Source organism: Jaculus jaculus, chromosome 13 (genome assembly GCF_020740685.1).
Source record: "Jaculus jaculus isolate mJacJac1 chromosome 13, mJacJac1.mat.Y.cur, whole genome shotgun sequence".
Classification (NCBI taxonomy): Eukaryota; Metazoa; Chordata; class Mammalia; order Rodentia; family Dipodidae; genus Jaculus; species Jaculus jaculus.
Window position 1 is genome coordinate 42,112,898 of NC_059114.1, and position 18,797 is coordinate 42,131,694.

General features: G+C 41.8%; 1 protein-coding gene across 2 annotated transcripts in view; it reads right to left on the reverse strand.

Moving 5' to 3' along the window:
- The window catches only part of Arhgap26 (Rho GTPase activating protein 26), a 481,437-nt gene that overhangs the window by 70,672 nt on the left and 391,968 nt on the right, over positions 1-18,797 (reverse strand). For both annotated transcript variants that reach the window (XM_045132425.1, XM_004664708.2), the window contains exon 20: positions 10,609-10,759. In XM_045132425.1, the coding sequence (XP_044988360.1) occupies positions 10,609-10,759 (151 nt within the window). The remainder of the gene's footprint in view (positions 1-10,608; positions 10,760-18,797) is intronic.

An 18,797-nucleotide genomic window follows, 5' to 3' on the forward strand; every position in this document is an offset into this window, starting at 1 on the left:
CTGCCTGGGTTCTACCACTTCCCAATAGTGCCCCTTCAGCCTAAGGCTGATGACCACTAGTCAGGGTTATCCTGTACTGTCTTGTGAGGGTCCCTGTACCAACTGTTTCAGAAACAAAACAAACCTTCATTGAATTATGCTGTCTTGATTGTGCTAATGCATCTTTTGGGGATTCGAAAACATTACCCCAGGACAGACATCTCTGCCTTTGTTTCTGTGTTGACCATTTCATCATCTTCTTTTCCCCTCAAAAGACATGGCTTCTGCCACATAGGTAAAGGGGAAGTAATATGATATTATTTAAGGCAGTTATTATACCCACTTTTTGAGGATATTTGACAACAGTCAAGGACTATCCAGCTGTCTTCAATGTGTAAACAATATTGGAACGCGGAAGCAAGGCCAACGTGGGAAGCACACTGCTTCCTTGTGCAGGGAAGTCAGTGAGGACTGGAAGAAAATCTGAACAGCAAATGCAGCAGATGACTAAGATGATTTTTCCTCACAAACTGTTTCCCTTTTTGCTATAATGGTAGTCAAATTAACAGAGTCAGAGGCTGCAGAGGAATTCCTGAGGCTAATTATTCCCCAGTGAACTTGAAATTGCAATTAGTTTCGAGCCTAATTAGTATAGCTCCACTTGGCTGTACCCAGCAGAGAAACAACAGGGTAGGTGGCTTGACAAGGCTCCTCCAGGAAAATAAGCCTGCCTGTTGACTTCTTGCAAACATCTTGAAGCACGTTTTGCAGGGGTGTACTTCTATGGATTCCATCTAGTTTATTATTTGTAGTCAAGTCCAGTTTTAGATATTTTACTACTTCACTTTTAAAATTGCCTCAGCATTTTCACTCTGGGATGTTTTGTGTTATACATATGTATTTTTTTTAAAAAAGCGAAAATACTGAGTGTAATATCTACTGTTACTACTGAAAAAAAAAATCTGGCATTTCGTCCTGAAAGGGCAGTATAAGAGCAAAGGATCATAAGGTTAAAAATAGTAACGTATTATGTCTCCTCTGGTAGTGCACACCTGTAATTCCATCACTTGAGAGGTGGATGGGGGAAGGTCAGGAGTTCAAGGCCAGTTTGGGCTATGTAAAATCCTGTCTCAAAAAACTTTAAAAAGTCATGTGTTACCTAAAACAGGAATATGTTTTGAGAAATATATGGTTAGATGATTCTTGCCATTATGTGACTATCACAGAGTGTAATACACAAACTAAGACAACAGCAATGCAAAACATTACCAGATGACATAATCTGGCACCACTGTCATATGCTACCCATTGTTGCCAATGAAGACGTCATTAATAAATGATTTATAGTGGCAACTTGTTTTTATTAACAACTTCCTCAAATAAGGGCATTTAGTGCTATGAAGACCTCATGTCAACTACCATGAAAATAGATTTGAAGATAGGTATTATTATTATTACCAGTTCATAGGAGGGTTATTAGTTCAGAGAGACCAAATAATATGTCTAGGTTTACAGTTAGGAAGAGGCAGAGCCATGTTTTGAACCCCATAAGCAGGCCCTACTCAACTCTGCCACATTCAGTTCTTGCCTGATCAACCCTTATTCTCTGCCCTTTCCTGAAGTTTGGGCAACACTGGCTCTAAACTCTTAAATCTTCTGTCCAAAATAACTTGGATCTACCAATGATATTCTGAGACACCTGCTTTCCTGTTAACCACAACATCTTGACTGACTCATGTTACACACACAAAGTACATGTGTAATGAAAAAAATTGGTTGATCTAGTTGATACAGCCTTTCTTGGTCTCTGTGACCAAGCGGCATGTATTTGCACAGCAGCTAGCCAGGCCTTCTTCAGAAGCCTCAAAGCATTGTGCTGGTGAGTGAACTGTGTTCCTCCTCTCCACATAGTGGACTGGCTTCAAAGGCCAAGGGCACCTTTGCAAAGCCTCCCTGCTGTCATTCCTGCATGGACAATCAAACAGTGCAAGGATGATGCAGGCTTGGCTCAGAGCCTGACTTTATTTGCATGGATGTCTACCAACCTCTGCCACCATGGCCCTGAGTTTAACAAAGGCCAGTCACCTGCCAGGTCTGGGAAATCAAGACAGCCCCTTCTCCAAAATGGCTGATCCAGGTCAGCGAGTCAGGGTGTGAGGGTCTGAGTCTCTCATGGGCACCTGAGCTTCTACTGTACTGAGTGAAGACTGCCCTGGGAGACTTATGCAGCTGAGCCCACATGAGGCCTATGTAAGATGCTGCAGAGCTTTCTAGATCCTTAACACAGGGAGGAGGTTAAAACAAATCTGGAGTCTACCTCTCAGATTCACAAACTGTTTCAAAAGCAGTACTTTAATCCGGATGTGATTTTAATTTGTGCAAAGTAGAATCTGAATCTGCTAATAACCCCCATGTTATATATACAGTGGGAGAAACAATTCCAAATTAACCCTAAGTAAGAAAACTTGCACTGCAGAGCTGCTTCACAGTCCCCTCATGGGCACAGTGGTGCTAAAAGCCAGGACCATCTCCTTCCCTGAAGAATCTCCCAAAAACCGCACATCTAAAATGCAAGCAGCCACGCACACAGAGAGCCACAAGGCATTTGAGGACAGCTACACTCAGAATGAAATTCATTCATTCATCCCTTTAGTTTATAAATCTTGAAGCAGGCACTGTATTGTCACAGCAAATTTATGGAATTATTTTAGACTACTGAGCGCTAACAGTAAGTTCACAGAAACGGTACAGGCCCTTTCTATGATTTTTGGTCTGTCACAGGGAAAGGAAAAGAACAACATACGTGAGGGAAGGCATGTCTCTGTGCTTATCAGAGGCAGGGCCGTGGCTAAGCATCAGGATAGGCCCGCCTGCTCCCTCCCACAGCCCTCCCCTGAAAGGCTACAGAGATCTAAGTGTCACTGACAGCCTTGGTGCTTGGGAAAGAAATTCTGCTGGGTCACAAAACATGAGTGCTGCCTTGTAGGTTTTATATTAAAGAAATGACTATCTGCTAGTAGCCAGACAAATTTATTAAATAAAAAAGAGATGCAGCTGGGCGTGGTGGTACACGCCTTTAATCCCAGCAGTTAGGAGGCAGAGGCAGGAGGATCACCATGAGTTTGAGGCCAGCCTGAGACTACACAGTGAATTCTAGGTCAGCCTGAGCTACAGCGAGACCCCACCTCAAAAAAACAAACAAAAAAACAAACAATAAACCAAACAAAAAAAATGAGATTGATCCTGACCAGGCAGGAAGCTCCACTCTCAACCAAGGGAAGCCTAGCTATGCTTTGCGTTGCTGAGTGAGATCTTGTCTAGGGAAATGGAAGAGCTGACAAAAGAAAACTCAGAAAATAGGTCACAACAAAAATGAGCTCTGACCATGTCAAGGGGGCGTAGCTGGTTTCTGGAGGAGCTGCAGCTTCTGCAGCGTCAGGAGTCCAAGGTGACAGGATAGATGTTTGGTGTGTCCCAGAAACAACAGCGAATGAGGAAGCCAGAATCATTAGGAAGACTTGAGGGGGTTCAGGAAGAGGCAAATGATTTTTGGAGAAGACAATTATGTGTTCATGTTATTCCCCAATTTTTTAGGCAAGGCAGTGTGAAGACATTTCTTCTGCTACAGGTGAGTGGCAGAATGCTCAATCCACTGCTCCTCCACGGAAGGATGATATAGTCTAGCTAAAGGAAAACTTCCTTTCCTGAGCCTACATCCCAAAGAATAGCAGATAAAGACATAACATCATCCATGTCTATCTGGGCAACTATCTGGGTAACTATATTGGCACATAATAGTACTGGGGTGACAAGGTCACCTTTAAAAACGCCATTACTAAGCATCTGTCTGACACATATCACTCACTTTGACTCCTTTAACAACTATGCACATGCTCATCAAGTACCCTGTGCAGTCTGGAGAGTGCATGCTTCCCCAGGTGCTCATGGGTTAAGGTGTGGTAGCACCTGCCTCTACAGGTACAGTGCCTCCTCTGCGTGATCAGGGTGGTAGGCTCCAATTTGAAGTACGGAGCTGCTGAGGAAAGGGGAGTGGAACTTCAGGGGACATTCCTATGCAAAGCAAAATATATGCTATGGCTGAGGATACGGGAAGAAGTGCTCACAGTGCTGAGTGTGTGGATGAGATACAAAGAATGAGTAATTCTTCTCACCAGCTTCACGAAGGAGTATGAAGCCCTCAGTGTGCAGATGCAGAAACTGAGGAGGAGAGAGCCAAGCAGCTTTTCTCCTCCTCCAAATCCTGTTCTCTTTCACTCTCCATGTGTTTCCTCCACAACACTCACAATTTCATTTTTCTCCTGATTTCACTAGAATATAAAATATATAACATAAAAGAAGAAACTTTTGGGGGGGTGATAAATAACCAGGGCCTCCTGAATGCTAAGAATGCCCTTCTGCCACTGAGCTATATTACCATCTCCTCTTCTATTTTTTAAAATATTTTATTTATTTAAGAATGAGAAAGAGGCAGAGAGAGACAGAGAGGGAGAGAATGGATGTGCCAGGGCCTCCAGCCGCTGCAAATGAACTCTAGATTCATGTGCCCCCTTGTGTATCTGGCTTACATGGGTCCTGGAGAATCAAACCGGGATCCTTTGGCTTTGCAGACAAAATGCCTTAGCTGCTAATCCATCTCTTCAGCCCTCCTCTTGTATTTTAAAATAACTGTATTTTTAGCACTCATCTAAGTATTCAACTGATAATGACTGAAGAAATGCCGGACAAATAAGAAGTTAAATATTGAGACATTTCTTTACGCAAATTTCTGCCAAATTTCATCAGAGGGAAGCTGAACCAAACTCAGAAAGAGAATGTTCTGGAGAAGCAACTCTGTTTGGAAACAGGCCTTGTTTATCCTCAGAATTCCAGAGCCTGCCCTCACACTGCTCACTAGCTCTAGGACAGAGAAGGGGCTCAGTCTGGAAGCATCTGTAAATGTTTGACATGTACAGATCTTTAAGGTCAGCAGAAATAATGTATGTGTGTGTGTTGTGTGTAAGAAAAGATGAGAAAAATGTATACTAGTAGGTGGGCCCACTGCAAGGGAACTCTAAGGCTAGTAGGTGGGCCCACTGCAAGGGAACTCTAAGGCTGAGTCCACCACTGGGATATTAATATTCTCTATCTTGCTAGCCCGCATTCAGTCTTAATAATCCCCCTCCATGGCACTCCAGAGGTCTTTTTTAAGCATATACCTACGAGTTTCTAATTTGGGGGAACAACAGCAGTATGCAATGTCCCTGGCAAGACATCCCCTGACTTCTTTTTCAGCTTCTGTTTACTTCCTTTTTTAAAAATTACTATCTTCTAGACAGGAGTTGGCCCAATGCCAACTCTCTTGATCACTGTGGAAGGACTGGAGGCACTTTTATTCCTGGAGGACTCTATAACCTCTTTACTTGGGATATGGGTCTTCCCCAGCCTGGATGTTCAGGGCTAAGGGCTGGGGTTATAAACCACTCTACACTAGTGAAAAAATTCAAAGCTGCTGTTTCCTGATTTCCATTCCAAAGACTGAGCTATGTCTCAGCCATTAATCAGAAATTTTCATTCTTAGAATCTCATGACCAGGCATTTTCTTCTAAAGAAGTTACTGAAAACTGACAGGTTAGTCTCCATATGGCTATACACAAGTGAGAACTTTCCATGCCTTTCTGTCTCACCCAGGCAGCCCAGCTCCATCTCAAGACCCTGAGATTATAAAATCATAGGCTTTCTGTTGATGAGCTACTGCTGTGTATTAAACCATCCCTAAGCTCAATGGTTTAAAATGATCATGAATTAAAATACATTACATGCATGTATGAAATTGTTAAAAATAAAAAAAAATAAATAAAAAGCAAGCATGATATATTTCATCACAAATCTGTGGGCTGCTTTTCTGCTGGTCTCTTCTGCATTAACTCATGTTGCTACATACAACTGCTCGGTGGCCTGGAGTGGGTTGGGTTTGCCTATGACATTGGGCTTCCCTCTCCTATAGCCTGTCATCCTCCAGAGACTAGACCAGACTGTTGTACATGACAGCTGCTTCTAGAAGCGTGAGAGAGGATCTGCGAGACATTGTGGCCAGAACTTAAAAGCCCTACAATGTCAACTCTACTCTGTTCCATTAGCCAAATGAAGTCCAAGGATGAAGCCCAGCCGCGTCTCAAATGGCTTAGCCTGTAAAACAGAAGGTCAGCCAAGATCTAGGACACAGTTAATCTATAAGGAGTAAAGCCATGGAGACTGGATGGTGTCAACTACCACACTACACATGGTCATGCAGCCATTCTTCCTTTATGTCTACATGTCTGTGTTTTGTGCATGTATGTACATGTGTGTGTGAACATGTAGAGGCCAGGGGTTGGCCTTGGGTGTCCTCTTCCCCCAATCATTTTCCATCTTATTGTTTGATACAGGGGTCTTCCCTTCTCTATCTCCTGAGTTCTAGGATTAAAATATGTGCACATATCCATGTTTGGCTTTTATGTGAAACCTGGGGATCTGAACTCTGGTCTTCTGATGGCATAACAAGTACTTTACTGACTAGGCAATCCCCCAAGACCCTCTTGTTTCTTTTGGAAAGAACTTGGAAATCTTAAAATACATTGACAGATTTTATTTTTGAGCAGTTTCAGATTTACAGAAAAATTACACAAAATAACTTTCCGTGTGCTTCCTCTTATTCACGTCCTAAGTTTCCCCAGTAATTAACATTTTGATGTAGTACATTGGGGAGGCAAAAGTGATAACCACCTCACTATGGCAGCATGAATGGCACATTTGTTACAATACACAAACCACTATTAATACATTAGCTAAAGACCACAGTTGAAGTTAAGATTCACTGTATTTGACACAGTCTTACTGTGATGTGTTTTTTTTGTTGTTGTTGTTTGAAAAACACATAGTATATTGTATCATCCAGAGTAATTTCAGTGCCACCCCAAATGCTCTGGTCTTAAATTCATACTCTTTATCCCCTCCTCCTATATCCCTGGCAACCACTGATCGATCTTCCTCTCCTCTCCTCTCCTCTCCTCTCCTCTCCTCTCCTCTCCTCTCCTCTCCTCTCCTCTCCTCTCCTCTCCTCTCCTCTCTTCCCCTCCCCTCCCCTCCCCTCCTTCCTTCCTCCTCTCCCTCCCTCTCTCTCTCTCTCTCTCTCTCTCTCTCTCTCTCTCTCCCTCTCTCTCTCTCTCTCCCTCTCTCTCTCTCTCTCCCAATCTCTCTCTCCTGACTCCATAGTTTTGCATTGTCAGAAACTTACACAGTTGGTGTTACAGTGCACTGGAGTCTTTCCAGGCTGGGTTCTTGCATGAAGCAATGTGCATTTACAGTTCCTCTATGTTTTCTCATGGATTGATAGTTGAGGCTATTTTCCTGCTGAATGATAGTGCACTGTTTGGAGAGACCACAGTTTATCCATTCATATTTATTGATTGATGATAGCTCTGTTGCTTCTAAGTTCTGACAATTATGAATAAAGCTGCTTAGAAAACCCAGGGGATGTTTGTGTGTGTGCATACCATTTCCACCTCCCTTGGGTAAATCCCAAGAAGCATGACTGTTGGTTCAGATGACAAAGCATGCTGAACCTTGTAAAAAATGCCAAGTTGTCTTCCCAGGTGACAGGGCTACTTTGCATTCCCATCAGCATCACATGAAAATTACTGCTGGTCCCCATCTTTACCCACATTCGGTGTTGCCAACCCATGCTACAAGGTATGCAGCAAATGTCTTAAGTTTTCATCTCCCTGTAACATATGATGGTGAACAGTTTTCACAAAACACTATTTGAATATTCATCTTTGGGAAGGTGTCTGCTCAGATTTTTGGTCATACTTTAATTGTGTTATTACTTATTGTGTTTTGAGAACTATTTGCATGTCTTACATACTAGCTCTTTATAAGATATGTGCAAATACTTTCTCCTAGCCTGTGGTTTCTCCCTTTATTTTACCTTTATTTAGAAGTTTTAATTTAAATGAAAGCCTAATAGCAATTCAGTTTCTTTCACAGATCCTGCTTTTGGTGCTGGAGCGCACTATCATACCTAACGCTGTCTAGGTTTTAACTTGAGCTTTACAGTTTTGCATACACACAACTATAATCCATTTGATGAAAGGGGTGAGATCTGTGCCTAAATGCTGCTGCTTCTCCTCCTCCTAATTCATGTCAATGTCCAGAATGAAATTTGGATTTTAATATGAGATTTCTACTTTTAAGGCCTCCCCCTACCTGGAAGCTCCTCTCCTCTAGCCTGGATCATCTTTGACTCCTTTTACCTGGAATGTTCTCCCCTTTCCATCTAAATCTTCCCTCACGTCCACCTTATTCTTTATCAGCTCACCTTTCCCCTGACTCTGACATGATAAATGTGATGACTTGTTCAGTCACTACAGAACTCTGAGCACACTTACAAGCCCTAGGTTCTATTTACCACTGGCCTGTGTCACTGTCTTTCCTCCTTCATCAGAGTGTAAATTCAAGAACTATGACAAAGTGTGCCAATCACTGAAAAGCACGGGGCTTCCATTTGCCGGAACTGCCTAATTTTCATTCATGGTCCACCCAGGCAAATTCCAGGTAAGAAAAACTAGGGAGCAGGGCCAAGGGGTATGTCTTGAGTTTGGGCAATGGCCAGTGAACCTGCCACGGAGCTTCTAGTGGGTGGCAACAAAGCCTTCGTGCAGGGATGCAGAAGCGTAAGCACTCTGCTGGCAGGGAAGTGCTTCTATCCGAGGATCGGTGCTCCCCGATACCAAGACCCACAGGTGTCTGCCAGAGATCCACTTGGCCTGCAGACACAAGTGCTGTGGGAAACACACTCTACTTTCGGCCCTCCTCCAAAGTCAAGTAAGTGGGACCATTGCTAGCATCACCCTTGAATCCCCAGAAAAGCTCCGGAAACTGAACCGGTAGGAATAGTCTCTCCAGATGGTATAGAGTAGGCAGAACAATCCTCACTGAATGATGAAAGACAAACCACACACAGATACCTTTAAAAACATCCAAGGCCCCCTCCTCCAAGCCCTGTTTAAAAGCCATATCCCCCTTTCATTTAGCTGCCTAAACAATCTCTTGGTACACACTGTACTCAGTGGTGACTCAGGGGCCCAAGCTACTAGCTGCTACAAACAAAGATTAAAGACCACTAGGTTGGTATTGGTTGGCTAGAATCAGAGGGTATTAAGCAACCTGGGCTAGAAGTTCAACTTTGCTCATACTGAGCAACAGATAGCTTTAGCAACTGCTGGGTACACAGACTCAAACCAAAAGAGACAAGAGGAGGAGAGGATGGCTGAGGCAAAGGAAGAAAATTATATGGAGGAGCTCATTAAAGTCTGAGAAAGAGGTCCAAGAGAGCCTAAGAAAGATCAAAGCAAGGCTCAAGGCTCCACAGACAAGTCTAGCCATGAAGAAGCATAGACTTACCACCTATAAGCGAGACAAGTTCAAGTACTCTAAGTTCTTGTGGCAATGGTCTACTTCTTATAAACAAACACACTATTTACCAAATAACAGGCTAGTAATTAAAGTTCCTAAATGGTACTAAGATTTCAAGTTGCAAATACCTAAAAGGGGCTGAATTTCCTCAGTATAAAATTGGATCTTATACTAGTTACATTTACATCTTCATTGTAAATACCTTGTAACCTGTTTTCCCTCCCACTTAGCATCCCTGAGTTTGATCTAAGGAAATATCACCAAACTCATTTTATAGATCTATAAATACATGAAAGACTACACTGCAAAATGGGTAACCATGTAACGATGGCATTCGGAGGGGCAGAGAAGGGAGGCTGCCACCCTGGTGTCTCACCAAGGAAAACAGCTGCCTGCAGTTTGAGACTGAGCCTTGATCTGCTTTCACTACAGAAAGACACACTTGATCCTGTTTCTAGACTCTTCTACAGCTAATGGCTGGGAGTGCAGCTGTTCTGGGCATAGCCTCACATTCTTTCAGCAAAGGCCCTAGTTGACAAGATTTATGGGGCAGTCTAAGGCAACATGCTAAGCAACATGGGCTGAAGTCAGAGGAGAAGCTTTTTGGTTCGAGCAGAATAGTTTCTGTGGGGAACTGGACAACTAGTTTCAACACTGCCTGTCTTGGAAATGCATGCTCAAGGACCAAATTGGAACCAAGTGGAATCTTTCCCTTCAGAGACTCTGGTAAGAAGGTATGAGGACTGGAAGTCAGGAAGAGCTCCCCCATGCAGGTGCTATATGTTATAGATGCAGAGGGAGCCCTGGACATTTCCCCATGCAGTCAGAGGAAGGGAAACTGAAATGACATGAATAAGTAAAACAGAGTTAGTTATTTCTCTACTCAGCTATTATGTCCCCAGATGCTTGTGAAACTACAAGAAATTGCCTTCATGACCAGCAGCAAGTATGGGCAGCAACCATCACTGATGCCATCTCAGCAAAACTAAATCAAATCAAAGATCATCAAGGCCAACAAGCAGCATGATAAGAGTGGTGACTTTCCTCTGAGATGATAATGCTTACAAAAAAATCCACAATACACCAGCCAAGCTCCACGATTGGGGAGAAAGTTGAAATCATGTTCATGGGACAATCTGGAAGAATGGGTGAGCAGGCAGGGAGAATCATACTTACAGTGAGTTAGGCCGGGTAGGTTTGACCACATCCAGGTCTGGATCACTGGAGTTCATGTTGGGCTGTAAACTGCTGCTGGAATTAAGGATGCTGTTTGCATTTGATGAGACAGATTCCAAGCTGGAGTTGATGATGCTATTCCTCTGTTCCTCTGGGGAGGAAAGTGCCACAAGCATCATGTTAATATTATATTATAGGATATATAAATACATAATGATATAGGAATAGGCTGTTTCCATATTACAATAACTTACAAATCTAAAGCTTTAGAAAAGGACAGAGGAGCCAGGCATGGTAGCATACATCTGCAATATTTTTTTAAAATTTTATTTATTTGAGGGGGCAGAGAGGGAGAGAATTGGCACACTACAGACTCTAGTCACTGTAAAATCTAGACACATGTGCCACTGTGTGCATCTGGCTTTTACATGGGTACTGGGGAATTAAACTTGAGTCCTTTTCCTTTGTTGGCAAGCACCATAACCCCCAAGCCATCTCTCCAGCCCAATCTTAATACCCAGACGGTGGAGGTAAGACAATTGTGAGTTCAAGACTAGCCTGGCCTATACAGGCAAGGCTGATTCACAAAAAACAAGGACTAGGGAGATTGCTCAGTGTTGGATTGGGTTTGATTCCCCATTACCTACGTAAAGGCAGAGATGCACAAAGTGGTTCATGTATCTGGAGTTCGTCTACAGAGTCAAGATGCCCTGGGTGCACCCATACTCTTTCCCTCTCTCTTTTCTACTCACATAAGCAAAAATATCTGAAAAAACAAAACAAAAACCAACCATCAAAACCAACCAATTAACAAAACAAGACACAGAAAAGGAGAAGAATTAAGAATGTGAAAAGGCCAAAATGGAACAGGTGAGATAAAATTTCTGGGAAAACTCCTTCCTCATGTTGACAGGATATACTCCTCTCCTTTAATGTAAACCAGGCTTTTCTCTAAGTACAACATCACCCCTGCACCTTAGGCTGTACCTTCTTTCAACAAGGGGTGATCAGAGTACAGAGAGGTCAGCACAGGCCTCCTGCTACATTCATCCACATTCTCTTGGCTTCTGTGACACTCAAGTTTTCTTCTAAATCTCTTGGCCTTTAATATTAGCCCCACTACTCAGGCTGCCTGACCTCCAGATCTCTAACACTGTACCCCAGAATATCTATTTAGCTATATCAATTTCCTAAGGACCGAGCTGATCTAAATAGCCATTTCTATGACAGACACATGCTTCTATGCTGCCTCTAGCTCTATGTACGAGATGTTTGTTCTTTAATAAATGCAGCTTCAAGAGCTGTACAGTCGTCTCATATAAAGGCAAAACCAACTAAACAAGCTGAACCTAAAGCCCAAGCATTTACATTCATATTTGCAAAATACTATCCACTCTGGAAAGAGAAACCTGAAGTCTCTTCAAGAATTTGCCTCTGATCAGTGAAGTGGCTTCAAGGACTTTCTATGTGATGTCAGAGTTTTAATTCATCTATGAAATGGGGAGAATGAGCCCTGCCCTACACAGCCTGTGGAGCTGTCATGAGGATAAAGTGGGATCTATATGCAGGAATGTGTTTTATAAACTTTAGAATATTGCTCAAAGAGAAGAACTTTCTGTTTCTTTTCATCTTTAAAAACTTGGAAGCAGGCACCAAGAGAAGATCTGGGGAATGATGTAGCTAAGAGTCATAAGAACCATTGGTGTAGGACATATTACAGAATGGAATGTCCTTCTCCTCCTTCAGTCATCACAGATACACTGTAGTGGAACCTAATGATGATGCTGTCAATGATACCATTTTCCAGGAAATAAATTCTTCTGGGATCTTTTTTTACATGAGTTGGAGTCTGTATCTGGAAGATGACAGACTAGAATCACTGACACAGCAATTTGTAGGTGATCATTTGAACTCAGGCCTCTTTAGGCAATAAAGATGATAAGAACATTAAAATTACTTTCCCTTTTGCACTAGTCATATGTAAAAACAAATTATGCTGGTTGTGAAATGATACTGATCTTCATATTGGGTATGCATATACAAACTCCAAGCCCTTCTAATGTCTTGGAAAATTTGTTGATGCAGTTTTTAGGGCACAGGGTGTCCACCATGTAGCTCAGTTTGATCATGAAGTCACAAACCTGTCTTAGCCTCCCCAGTGCTGGGATTACTACCACGCTCAGCTAGGCAAACACTGAATGTCTTATAGCAAGCCCCAGTGAAGAGCTAAAACATCCCATGAGGAAATTAGAAGACTCATGAACACTAAGTAGATTTTAAAGAGAAAATAAGAGTACTATGTTGATCATTGAAACTTATAATTATTCATAATTCAGTGTCTTGAGTTTCAAACAAAAAAACTACGAGAAGAAACATATAAGCTACGGGAGGACTAACAGAAAGTCTAGAGGATGTAGCTAAGAAGTACAGGCACCAATACAGACTGGGATGGTCCATTTACAGGACCAGGGCACAGGGCTGACTCCTAGGAAGAGAAAACACTCTTAATTATATAGTTAGGAGTCACAGAGAAAACAGACACACTATCAACCAGGATAACGCCATATCAATAAGATTTCCTATGCAGAAAATACTCATATCAAGATTCCTGAATGCCCACCATCCACAAGATGAACAAACAGAAGGAAGATTACACTTCTTTGGCCTTCAACTAGTTCTTCTCTTCTTCATGTGGTGAGAAGAGCTAAACAGTTTTAGGGATTTAGTTTGAGATTCTTGAGAACCCATTCTGGCAATGGCATTGTATTAGCTACCTTACTGTTGCTGGGACAAAATATCTGACAAAAAATCAGTTTAAGGGAGGAGGAAGGGGTTATTTCAGCTTACAGCTCTAGGTAATAACCAATCGTGGTGGGAAATGTAAGGTGGCAGGAATGGAGGCAGCTGGTCACCATCAGTCCTTAGTAAGGAAGCAAAAGGTAAATTATGATACTTGGCCAGCTCTCTCCTATTCATACAGTCCAGGACTCTGGCCAATGAAATGGTGCCACCCATAGTTAAGGTGAGTCTTCCCACCTTAATTAACTTAATGAAGATAATCCCTAACAGGTGATTCTAGGTCCTTTCAAGTTGGTAATCAATATAAACCATCCCAGACACAATTGTCAAAATCCCAAGGAAACAGAGGATAACTATATACTCCCTTAACTCCTAAGAATATAGTCTCTTGTCTGTGAGAAGGGTACTACACTACAAACCCAAAACAATGACTTATCAAAGTATATTCAGTGAGCAGTATGTTTTTCCCTCCCTATTTTTAATTAGAAAAAAAGGGGATCTGAAATAAAAATTCTGCAATTTTTAGTTATTCAATGAATGTTTTATGACAGCCTACCAAATAGGGTCCCCAGCAGGCCTCTGCACTAATTACTTGGTGTTGTTTTTAAGCTTATGCTTGAGTACTTATCAACAAGTATATATTTAAATGGCCAATACATAAATATGTCCAGCATATACTAGTTGATTAGCAGCAACTGAAGACAAACACTCTGAAACCAAAGTTACAAATGACATTATCTAAAGATATTTTGTCTTATAAAATTCATTTTCATAAGATAGGATTCTAAAAACTGAATTTAGATAAAAGGCTTTCAAGAATATATTAATTGCTAAAGTGTTGTAGACTATGTGTCTCCATGTGCTAATAGGGAAAGCTAGGGCAAAAGGAACACTTGTGGGAAATACACTTGTTAGAAAAGGATGGGACAAAAACAAGGATGCGGCTGTCAGTGGAGTAGAACGTCAACAAAATAAAACAGCCATATGCAAGTTACCTCTGGAGATCTCTAGCATTTACTTTATTGGAAGGCATTAGAATCCATGTTTTTTTTTTTTTTAAAGAAATTCTTCAGACTCAAGTTTAACACATGTATCTATATAAACACAGAGATATTTAAGATCTTTCATAAGTAGATACCTGTAACAATAACAAAAGCACAAGATCAGGGAAAGGAATAATTTGATTAGGAAGAAAACACATAAAGGATATTGTAAGATTTCACAGCTTTGCAGCAAAGGACTGTTATACATTCATCCTAGGGGCAGATCTCTAATTTGATCTTTTGATGGGCAACATGACAAGGACTTTCAGAACCTGGCATTCCTTGACTACAGACAAGCGCTATTTTTATCGATAAGTCTCATTATCTGAAATCACAGATAATGAGATGAAAACTTCTAGTTGGAAGATAGAAGCTTCAATGTTGACAGTCTTGACTTGAGCATGAGTAGGAAGGTGAAGATTATTCCAGAGAAATGGTGGGGAGCAACATCAAAGGCAGACCCCATGTTTCAGTGGTTATGGCAAACTATACCAAGAATGATTCTAAAGCATGTGAATTCAAGTAAGTGAGGAGAAAGTGATTCAGGAATGCCACTCAAAACAGGAGGATATAGACATACATATCTATTTGTCCTGTGGGCAGATGAATGTCTGCTTCTGATGGAAAAGCACAAGACCTGAAGACTTTCTTTTTTAATAAGAAAGAACAGATTGCCTCACATAATGCAGCTGGACATCCTGAGTCATACATGATTCAGGCTGGCCCTGGCATCCTCATCAGAAGGGCTACCAGGGACTGATGGCAATTTTTTTGCTAGAGGAAAAAAATTATAGGCTAGTGGACTTCAAAAGAAAACAGAACCAGTTATGAGTCAAATCAACAAGATCATAAAGAACATTCAAATGACAAACTGAGAAAGAATGTCTTACTCAGGAGTGCTCCTAAACCAGTCAGTAAGAATGCTGGCTTTCCCCAAGTGTATTTGTCAACATGATTACCTCTTTGTATTAGTCACAGAACACAAGAGCACAGAAATGAGGAAATGGTAAAATAAATTACCACTTATAAAACATGCATCAGTAATATGATGGGTGCTTTCATGAAAAGGACTAACAAACTGGACATGAATTTGGTCCTGAACTATGCAAACTACTCCAGGGAAGGCACGTGTTGTCTGGCTACACAGCACTGTTAAAGTGACCTGTGAGTGTGACATTCCCCATACTCTCTGGTGCACAGCCCATGCATTGTGTACACTAAGGCTCCATGAATGGTTATAAGGAATGAATGGAAGAGAACACAGTCAAAATCTTCTCTGCTGGAACAGAAAGAGGAGGTTTGTGTAAGTGAATTTTGCAGGTGCTCCAGACAGGGACCACTGATGTCCTTGGAACCAAAGTACTGATGACTGTTTTTGTGTTTTCTACAAATCAGGAGCAGAAAAACATGAGTATGTAACCAAATAATTGCAACTAAAAAAGGAAAGAAAGAGAATAATTTTGGTGATATTGTGCTTGTTCTGGAGGTTGCCATGGAAATGTGGGAGCTAAGCTACTTCACTTTCCCTATTTCCTAAGCAACTCCAACTCACTCTACTGGCAACCCCATCACACATGGGAGGCAGGATCTGTTTATCACAGCGCCCACAGGCAAGGGCAAGAAAGCACAGAGCCAAGCCAAATTCACACGTCTTGGCAGGCCTGAACTTGTCTGGCCCACTAAGCATACAGAACTGGAGGGTAAACATGAAACAGCTCTTCCATGTCACTTTGGAAGTCTGGCAGGACTCAGGCTAATATGTCATCTTTCCATGATGACTACGAATAGAGGTGAAACAGAGGAGGGAAGAGGATGGCTCTTTAACCACCACTCATGACTGCTCACAGGGCGAGATGCGAGAACTCCCCACAACACCAAACAGCAAACAAGGAGAAAAGGGAGTTACCGAACAGATGGAAGTTTTGCAAAGACCCTGAGTCTATACAAAGAGTAGGAAGGTGAAGCAGAATACCTGGAGGCCTTCCCGCGCTACGGCTGGGAGAAAGGTGTACTTTCTACTGCCTGTGAAAGTTTTGCAATAGGTCTGTAATGCATCATCTTGACAAGATACAATGATAATAGCATGGCAGCTTAATGAATTTTGCAATAAAAATGATGAGTGCACAGCAGTTTCTGATTTACCATCTCTGGGAAACACCCAAGTACATGGGAAGCTTGGAATCAGACTGCTGCATTTCCCCCTTATACCTTTTGCTTCTTGAAACAGAGGCAGGTCAAGCTGCAGTAAAATCTCAGGTGGTCTGATTTCATACTGATTCAGCCTCAGTCCCTGTGATAAAAGTAATCTCAAAAGACAGTTTGTGTAATATGTTTGGGCATATAAAAACAGTTTGGGCAATGTTTTTAAAGATAATCTTATAAAGCAGCTTGAGCAATGATGGCATAAACAATTAAGTTGTTAAACAAGAAATATGGCCAGTCTGTGATTTTGACCATATACACAGCATCTGATATGCAGTGGTTTTTGGAAGGTTGTCCTCAGCAAACAGACCAAATAGCCTTTGGTTCTGGTCCTGTGTGGACTGGCTGACTTATATTCGCTCCCCTTGTGGTGCTCCTAATAACCCTTTTCTTTGCAAAGGGAATGAATGCCAAGAAAACTGGATTTCGAGAGAGAATGGAGCAGGCATTATGGGTGGCCTAATATTGAAATGATATGCATGAATGAGATATGGAGGGCAAAATAGTTTTGAAAATCGAAAACCACAGGCATGAGTGAGCCTCTATCTAGTGGATGAATGAAACAGAATGTCCAGAAACAAGCAGGTGCTCCACTGCTCCCCACTTGGCCCCATTACTACTAGAAAACTTACTTTTCAGAACGAACTTTTGAGGTGATTTTCCCTTCTACTCCTGATTGCCTGTTATCAGAGGGAACCACAGACAGATTGCTTATGCTGCTATTCATTGTTAAGAAGAACCTATGTATTTACTTATTTTTATACCATGACTCATTGCAAAATAGGCTTAGTAATGGAAGTAATAGAAGATACCATTAAGAAATTTTGTTTTTAATGACAAAAGTAAGTCAATGCATAGTAAATATGCATTCCTCTCCCATTCAGGCAGTACAGAGCAGCATGCATATGTACCCATATCCTATATGAGCTACTCTCCAGCTCTGCTCACTTTGGCAAGTGAAAGTAGAGTTACTGTACAATACACAGAAGTACACATGCATGCATACACATGTCCACACACAATTTTCCTTTAACAAAGAAGGACATTAATACTATATTATCAGACTTCTGTCAGAGTACTTGATGACCCACCAAAGGCCAGTGGTAAGACCCTATTGCTGAAGACTCCATACACAGCTGACGTGTAAAATGGAATGACATGGCCGGAAGCCAGGAGAGAGTCAGTCCCCAGACAGTCAGCGTGTCTAGTGCCAGAAGGCGCTACATAGGCGACTGGGGGAAATGACCAAGATCTGTCCAAGCAACACATTGTTTAACCTAATTAGCAACAAATAACTGGATGTGATGCCCACACAAGTGCAATAGTGGTACACAGCCATGTGAGGAATCAATTGGTCTTGATTTGGCTAACTGATCCACTCAGTGGTACTAGACCCATAGCTGGAGCTGGGAAACAAGTCAGAACCATACCCAAACACAAGCCCACTCTTCAATATCAAGCTACCATCAATCACGGGGTATAAGAGGGCCTAAATCTACCATACTGTCTATCAAAAAAGTAAGTTTTATCTCAATTTTCCGGGTGCTAACTTACTCTCCGTTGGAGAATCTGTTTCTCTTTTCCAGATAGATACAGATCCTAAGAAGAGAGCTGCCCCAACATACCTCAAAAGGGGCCCAACTGAAACTAAGGACAACTGGCGAAATAAGCAAGGGTGATGTTTTCCTGTGAACCGGATACCAGCACAAAGGGGAAGGAGATCAACGCAGAGAAAAATCAACTCCTACCAAAGCAGAGAGCCAGAGCCTCAGAGGCCCCAATACCTCAGCACTGAAGCAGACCAAAAATGAACCCAACATGGCTCAGGGAAATTTTGTGGAAGAGGGGGCGGAAAGAATGTCAGAGTCACATGTTGGGTCATGATTTGCAGCGACATTTATCATACCAATAACTGGGGGCTAACTCCACAATGCACGACCCATTTTCATTAACAAGGAGGGTCTAATGGGAAGGGGTAGATCACAGATGAGCCTAAATAATGGTACCAAACTGCCTGTATTTACTGAAAAGAAAACTAATAAATTAAATTTAAAATAAATAAATAAATACATTAATAAAAAATAAATAAAATCTGAAAAAAAATACTACATTATCTGTTCTGTTCACTTGGTAACAACACCATAG